Raw genomic sequence first — 8,113 nt, forward strand, 5'->3', positions numbered from 1 at the left:
ACCTGGGGGTTCCCACCACCACCACTGTCCCCAATGGCAACAGGGAGGGACATGGATTGAGGGACCTGGGGTCAGAGGGCACACAACCCCCACCCCTGGGGTCTGAGGAGGTCAGGGACAGTCTGGGGCCGGTCCACAGAGGGGACACCTTTGTGAGCATGAGTATTTAGGGACCCAGGCCTGGGAGGGCCTCTGACCTGGAGACAGGGTGCAGATTGGCTCCCCTGGGGTTAGGGGATCCGATGCTGCGTCTCTCGGATTTCAGCTGCGGGAGTCCACTGAGGCTGTCTTTGGTGGCGCCTGGGCCCTGCGCTTCCTTTGCACAACTTCTCTCTTTCTCACTTGAAGTCCCCAGCTCCTCTCCACTAGGAGCTTCTTCGGGGCTTAAACCCGGGACTTCGTGCAGGCCGAGGTATGCGCCCTACTGGGTGAACTATCACCTAGCTTGTGAGTTGTTGGTTTTTGTCCCTAGGTTTTGACTGACAGACAGCTTTGGATGCTCCTGGCTGAGCCCAGGGCTCCTGAGAGCTGGCTGTCCATCGGACAGAATTTTTTCTTTATTGTATAGGTGTGAGTGGGTTTTTTTTTTTTTTTTTTTTTTTTTTTTTAGATTTTTATTTATGAGAAAGATGAAAGATAGGAGGAGAGAGAAAGAACCAGACATCACTCTGGCACATGTGCTGCTGGGGATCGAACTCGGGACCTCATGCTTGAGAGTCCTAGCTTTATCACTGTGCCACCTCCCAGACCACAATGAGTATTTTTTTTTTTAATTATTACTTATGTATTTTAATGGATAGAGACACATTGAGAGGGAGACAGGCACCTGCAAACCTGTTCCCTGACTCATGCAGCCTCCCCCCAGCAGGTGGGGACTGAGGGTGTAAACGCAGGTCTCTGTGCACTGTAATGCGTGCACTCTACCAGGTGCGCCACCCCTGGCCCACCACGTAAGCATCCCACATGAGGCAGTGGAGGGGAGCCAGAGCACAGGCTGGCACACGCAGTGCCATCGACGACGGAACCGGGAACCTCAGGCATGAAAAGTCCGGTGCTCTACTGGCTAGGCTATTTTCCCAGCCGCTCAATTCAGTCTTGGTTGCAAGGGGGCTGGGGGATGGGGTGAACACCCCAAATCCTGGGTAGTTCAAGGGCTAGTGGTCCTTACTGCATACCCCCTTGTCTTCTAGGCAAAGAAACAAGTTCAGGGGTGCACCCAGGAAGAAAAGAGGCAGGTCTGCAGAGACCCTCTCCCAACACACACACACACGCACACACACGCGCGCACACACACACACACACACACACTCTGCTCACCTGCATAGAGCGGGGGCCGGCGGATTCAGGGTGCTGAAGTCTGTCCAGCGTGGTGGTCAGGTTCATCATGAACTGCTGTACCTAGGAGCCCCCATCCCCAGAGTCACCTGCTGGTTCCTGACCCAGCCCCCAATTGGGGGTGGGAGGAGGAGCCCCACTGTAGGGCAGTGACCATGAGGGTCCCAGGACAGCAGACCTGGCCCCAGGGCCATCCTGTACCCCTTATTCTCCACCTGACTGGGTAGTGCCACTTCCACATTTGTTTTTTGTGTCCTCATCACCCCTATTAATTCGCTGTTACTGATTCTTTCCACTAGATTGCCCTTACTGGTGTCTGGCCCCCTCACCTATAACCACCCCCAATGCCTGTCCTTTGAACCTAAGGCTTAGGAAGGAATCCACTGGCGTGTAATTGAGATGAACATTCAAGAGAGAAATGTCAATCCCTCCCAAGGAGGAAACAGTCCCCCTTATCCTAAGTGGAGGTGGAGTGTCACTGGGGGATGCTGACCAGATGAGGGCAGTTTTTGGCTCCTGGCCCCTGTAGGGCTGCTTTCCTGGCATTGGGGAGTGGAGAGGCACAGGCCTCCTCCAGTTGGAGAGTGACTCCAGGCTCAGCCTGGAGTCCTCCCTGCACTGTGCGTATCTCGATCCCCACACCCGAGGCGATAGTGACATACAGGAGTCACCCAGCTCTGGATGGGCACAAGAGTGGGCTCCGGGGCCAGGCGGTGGTGCACCTGGTTAAGCACATAAATTACAGTGTGCAAGGTCCCAGGTTCAAGCCCCTGGTTCCTACCTTGCGGGGCGGGGGGGGTGTGTGAAGCTTCACAAGTGGTGAAGCAGGGTTGCAGGTCTCTCTCTGCCTTTCTCCCTTTCTATCTCCCTCTCCTCTCTCAATTTCTGTCTCTAACAAATAAATAATTTTTTTTTTAAAGTGGGCTCCAAGTTGGCACCACAGGGACCCAGCTCCTGGCCTTTGGCTGGGGTCCTGGCTGGTAGGCGCAGGGCAGGAGTAAGGGCTGGGGCGCTTCCTATATATTTTCTCCACTAAGGGAGCCATGCTGTGAATTCCCACTACAACAGAGGGCAGGGCTGAGCAGTGTTCTGGTAAAGGATTAATAGTAAATAGGGGCTGGGTGGTGTGACGCATCTGGTTAAGCACACACATTAAAGTGCTTGAAGACCTGAGTTCAAGCCCCGGTCCCCACTTGCAGGGGGGTGGCTTCACAAGTAGTGAACCAGGTCTGCAGGTGTCTCCCCTTTTCTCCCTCCCCTCTCAATTTCTGTCCTATCCAAAAAAAATAAATAAATTTTTAAAAATAAGGGAGTCAGGTGGTAGTGCAGTGGCTTAAGCGCACGTGACACAAAGCGTAAGGACTGGCAGAAGGATCCCAATTCGAGCCCCTGGCTCCCCACCTGCAGGGGAGTCACTTCACAAGTGCTGAAGCAGGTCTACAGGGGTCTATCTTTCTCTCCCCCTCTCTGTCTTCCCTCCTCTCTCCATTTCTCTCTTTCCTATCCAACAACGAAGACGGACAACAATAATAATTACAACAATAAACCAACAAGGGCAACAAAAGGGAGTAAATAAATAATAAAAATATATAAATAAATAAATAAAGTAAAATGAGTCTTCTTTTCGCTCCTGGTTCCCTTCACTTGTGCTGTTTGATGCTGGGAGGCAAAGACAGCATCCTCAGCGTGTGGGTAAGTAAGCCAGCACTCAGCTTGGCGCTCTCAGCACTGCCACCCTGGGTGGCCACTGGTTCTTGATGCCCCGCCCTTACCTGATCCAGCTGACCCTCCGTGTCCTCCAGGGCCAGGGCGAGCGGCTGCCCCCGGCACTGGCACACCTGCTGGTACAGGTTGAGCGCTGCCATCCTGGCGCGGCCCAGGAGTAGGGTCTTCTCGGCAGCAGTGTTCTGGATCTGAATCCACATGGATTCCTGGGGAAACCGCACCCCAATCCTGGGTGAAGGCCTGAGCCCCTGGGGAGATGGGGGTCCCACCCACCTCCTGGGCTGGCTCCCTGCACGCACCCCGTGCAGCCTGCGCTCGCGGGCCGCCTCCAGGCTCTGCAGCAGCCCAGCACGTTGCCGGCCCAGCCTCAGCAGCTCGTCCCGCTCCGCCGCCCGCAGCCGCTTTCCTTGTTCCCGCAGGGCCTCCAGCCGCTCCCGCAGCTCATGGGCCCCCAGCCTCTGCGCAGCCAGAGCCTCCGCCAGCGCCCAGAAACGCTCCACCAGCTCAGGCACGCCCTGGAACTGGAGGTGGGGGGTGGGGGGATGCAGTGGGGGAGTCACCAGAACTCCCCTACTGGCTGGGCTTCACTGAATCCTTGGGGGCAGGGGGCTTGTGGTTATGTTAGTCACTTATCTTTTTGGGGTCAGGGATAGCACCCCAGATTTCCATGCCTGAGGCCCTGGAGGGCCCAGGCCCAATCCCCAGCATCACTATATTTCAGAGCTGCTGAGAAAGGCACCTCTCTCTCTTTCTCTCTCTCTCTCTCTCAAATATATATCTTAAGGGCAGAGGAGACAGCATAAAGGTGATGCAGTAAGAGCCTGAGGCTCTGGGGTCCCAGGTTCAATCCCCAGCACCACGATAAACCAGAGCTGAGCAGTGCTCCTCTCTCTCTCAAATAAATACATAAATGCTTTAGGGAGTAGCGCAGTGGGTTAAGCGCACGTGGTGCAAAGTACAAGGATCGGCTTGAGGATCCTGGTTGGAGCCCCTGGCTCCCCACCTGCAGGGGAGTCGCTTTACAGGCGGTGAAGCAGGTCTGCAGGTGTCTTTCTCTCCCCCTCTCTGTCTTCCCCTCCTCTCTCCATTTCTCTCTGTCCTAACAACAATGGCATCAATAACAACAATAATAACTACAACAATTAAAAAACGGCAACAAAAGGGAAAATATATATTTAAAAATAAATAAATAAATGCTTTAAAAGGAGTATGGGGGTGGGCAGTGGCACACAAGGTTGAGTGCATGTAATCATGTGCTAGGACCCAGGTTCAAACTCATGGCTGCCACCTGAGGTGGGGGTATGTGTGGGGGGATTCGTAAGTGGTGAAGCAGGCCTGCAAGTATCTTTCTCCATCTCCCCTCTCAGTTTCTCTGTCCTATCAAAAAAAAATAATAATAACAATAATAATAAAATAAGTAACACTAAGTTTAAAAAGACTATCTTAGGGCGGGGGTAGATAGCATAATGGTTATACAAACAGACTGTCATGCCTGAGGCTCCAAAGTCACAAGTTCAATCGAACCCTCACCACAAGAAGCCAGAGCTGAGCAGTGCTCTGGTGGAAAAAAAAAAAAAAAAGACTATATGGGGGCTGGGAGATAAGTCATCCATGTGCAAGGACTTGGGATTGCGCCCAGCACCACACAGGAGCACCATGCACAGGGGTGATGTGCTGTCCCCTCCCCAGTGTATATCTGTTATTGAAAAAAAAAAATCTGCTGGAAATGGTGGAATCAGGTTTAAAAAAAGTGTTACTACAAAAAATAACTAATAAAAATAATACATAGGACTGAAGTGAGAGGCTGGGAAATAGCACAATGATAGTGCATCAGACTTTCGTGCCTGAAGCCCCAGGTTCAACCCCCAGCACCACCATCGGCCAGAGCTGAGCAGGGCTTTGGTAAAAAGAAAGTATTAAATAGGGAGTCGGGCAGTAGCGCAGCGGGTTAAGCAGGTGGCGCAAAGCGCAAGAACCGGCGGAAGAAACGTGGTTCGAGCCCCCGGCTCCCCACCTGCAGGTGAGTCGCTTCACAGGTGGTGAAGCAGGTCTGCAGGTGTCTATCTTTCTCTACCCCTCTCTGTCTTCCCCTCCTCTCTCCATCTCTCTCTGTGCTATCCAACAACAAACGGCATCAATAACAACAATAATAACTACCACAACAACGAAAAACAAGGGCAACAAAAGGGAAAATAAATAAATATTTTAAAAAAGAAAGAAAGTATTAAATAAAGTCTTCCTGGAGTCATTTCCTGCGGAGAAAATGGGTTGAAGATGAGAGGGTTCCTCCCAGGGCGGTGGGGAGGCCTGGAGGACAGAGCACGGTGCCACGCAGTCAGTACTGGGTGATTAGTGCTTCCCGGCATCCAGCCTGGGTAGGCTCCTCCCTTAGTACCCCTGCGGCGGAGCTCACCTCGGGTAGCAGCTCCAGTGTTTGGCCCAGCAGGCGCGCGCAGGGCTCCAGGCGCTCCAGCCGGCTGTGCAGGCACGCGCGCTCCCGCTGCAGCTCGGCCAGCTGGGCGCGCAGCCGCTGCGCCGCCGCCTCCTGGAGACCCGCCCGGATGCGCTCCTCTGCTGCCCTCTGCAGCGCGCGGACGCGACGGGCCTCCGCGTCCTGGGCAGTGGGGTAGGGAGGAGGCGTGAACCCCTAAACATCTCCACATTAAGGGTGTGCGGGACGAACTCAGCCAGAACCAAACTTCTGGTCCCCTTTCTCCTCTTCCCGAGGGTACCTACCAGCAAAAACTTGTCAAAGCGGACCAAGGACCCCTTCAGCTCCTGCTGCTTCTGTTCCAGCTCTTCCCTGCGCTGCTTCAGGGCCTCCATCCTGCTTTGGAACACCTGGTGGTAGGAATCCGGGTAGGCCATTGGGGCTTCAAGTCACTCAGCAATTGAAAAATATATATTTGGGGGCTGGGCAGTGGCGCACCGGGTTAAGCGCACGTGGCGCGAAGCGCAAGGACCCGCACAAGGATCGCAGTTTGAGCCCCCCGGTTCTCCACCTGCAGGGGAGTCGCTTCACAAGCGGTGAAGCAGTTCTGCAGGTGTCTGTCTGTCTCTCCCCCTCTCTGTCTTCCCCTCCTCTCTCCATTTCTCTCTGTCCTATCCAGCAACAATAACGACAGCAATAACAACAACAAAATGGAAGAAATGGCCACCTGGAGTAATGGATTTGTAGTGCAGGCGCCGAGCTCCAGCGACAACCCTGGAGGCCATATATATATATTGACATGTGTACTCAATCAGGTGCACTACCGCCTATTCCCTGTCATTCAGCTTTTTCGGGTTCCTTTGACCCAGATAAATCCACTGCCTGACTCCATCCCTGGCTCCCACCCCCACCCCACCCCCACCCATGCCTCCAGCCAGCAGGCCCCACCCTTCCTGTCCCATACTCCAGCTGTGTCTGCTTCCCAGGCTTCTTGGTCAGTGTTTCTTTCTGCCTGAACCTCCCTCTTGCCCCGGCCCAGCCCTTCTCATTTGCTGGGTAAGCCAACCTGAAATCCCTCGCCCGCTAATTCCTCCAGGAAGCCCTCCTGGACCACCCCAGATGGAGAAGAGCACGCCATATGGGTTCCCACTGTTCGATCAGTGAGTGGCTCCATTGCTCTTTCCAGGGCTCCCCCAAAGTCTTGGGGCTCACCTCCTTCTGGGCCTGCAGGCCCTGGTCGGCAGCCTCCAGCTCCTGCCTCTTCTCTAGGAGGCTCAGCAGGGGTGGCAGGGGGACCTTGTCCTGCTGTATCCTGGAGGGGTCCCGGAGGAGGGTGGTCAGGCCCCCAGACTCCCTGTTGGTGCCTGCAAGGACCTGGACCTGCACCCAATGCCCACCGGATTCTCCATCTGGTCAGCCCCCACACAGGCCCTGGGTGCAGCCCTCTGCTCCTCAGGATGCCCCAGGACTGCCCAGGACTGTGACTTGGGATGGCAGGTGGCACGAGCACCCGCCTTGAACGCGAGAGACCCCGGGCAAAAACAAGAGCAGATCAAGAGCAGCCGAGTGCTGGTCTCTCACTTGCAGGAATTTCTTTTTCCACAGCTGGGGTCTCACACATACGTGAATTCATCACTCCTGGATGGATTTTTCATTCAGAAAGAGTGGAAAACAGAGACACATAGAAAGAACAGAAGCCTTCCCCAGTGCCATGGAAACCTCCTAGTGCTGCTAGGGCTCAGAGCCAGGCTTTGGCGACATAACTCTCCAGCCCTCTTGTAAAAACTACATATATATAATTGGGGTGGGGGAGACAGCATAATGGTTCTGCAAAAAGACTCTCATGCCTGAAGCTCCAAAGTCCCAGGTTCAGTCCCCTGCGCTACCATAAACCAGAGCTGAGTAATGTTCTGGTTAAATAAATAAGTAATGCAATTTAAAAAGTAAGCAGACTAAAGGTGATCTTACAGCAGGGAGGGCAAAAGTCTCACTGAGGGGAGTGACATCCTGGCAGAGACGTCCAGGTGCAGAACCAAAGGCCATGTGGATATTGCAGGGAACAGACTCTGGGCTGAGGGGACAGCCAGTGCTGGGTGCCCTGTGGACTTTGTGGGGGTAAGAGTAAGAGCAAATACAGCTGAGGGGGCAGGGCTGCTGACACAGACATGAAGAGCTGGGGGACTGTAAGGGTCCAGTGTGGTGGGCTGCGGTGTTGGTGGGGAGGTTATAACCTTGATGCTGGGAGCCAAAGGAGGGAAGTCCGGTTGGGCTCAGCAGGGGGGAAGGGGGTAGGAGGAAGGTTGGGTACCCCCCATAGGCTCCACCAACACCCCATTCGGCCAGGCTCTCCCAGCTGGCCCGAGGGAGTCCCCCCACCCCGTTTGATTTACAGTCCCTGCGACTGAGGGGGGTTCCTCAGTAGAGGCCTCCCCACCTCTCCCCCTTGGGTCCTGCTCTCCAGGGCGGTCACTCACGGGGGCAGTCTCTCTTGCAGCACCAGCTGGAAGTACTCCTCCCAAGGCACCGCCATCCCTCCCCTGCCAAGGGCTCCAGGGACCCCCCCACCAGCCGGGGGCTTTGCAGGAACAGAGGCTGCGCTGGGGGACTGGGGTCTGGGGCTGT

At 54.9% G+C, this 8,113-nt stretch overlaps 1 protein-coding gene across 3 annotated transcripts in view; it reads right to left on the reverse strand.

The window, feature by feature from the left end:
• Positions 1-8,113, reverse strand: part of CFAP73 (cilia and flagella associated protein 73) — a 129,346-nt gene extending 121,233 nt beyond the window's left edge. The window contains exons 1-8 of one of the 3 annotated variants that reach the window (XR_009550392.1): positions 7,966-8,113; positions 6,704-6,803; positions 5,797-5,901; positions 5,474-5,674; positions 3,360-3,581; positions 3,108-3,266; positions 1,318-1,398; positions 704-1,183 (exon numbers count right to left, since the gene is read on the reverse strand). Coding sequence is in view for 1 of the 3 variants with exons in the window: in XM_060193042.1 (XP_060049025.1) it covers positions 1,148-1,186; positions 1,318-1,398; positions 3,108-3,266; positions 3,360-3,581; positions 5,474-5,674; positions 5,797-5,901; positions 6,704-6,803; positions 7,966-8,021 (963 nt within the window). In the remaining 2 variants the exon portion in view is untranslated. Of the gene's footprint in view, positions 1-102; positions 1,187-1,317; positions 1,399-3,107; positions 3,267-3,359; positions 3,582-5,473; positions 5,675-5,796; positions 5,902-6,703; positions 6,804-7,965 lie in introns of those variants that run through there. The other 2 variants (XR_009550391.1, XM_060193042.1) reach the window with 2 other exon arrangements.

This window comes from Erinaceus europaeus, chromosome 6, assembly GCF_950295315.1.
Source record: "Erinaceus europaeus chromosome 6, mEriEur2.1, whole genome shotgun sequence".
In the NCBI taxonomy this organism is placed as follows: Eukaryota; Metazoa; Chordata; class Mammalia; order Eulipotyphla; family Erinaceidae; genus Erinaceus; species Erinaceus europaeus.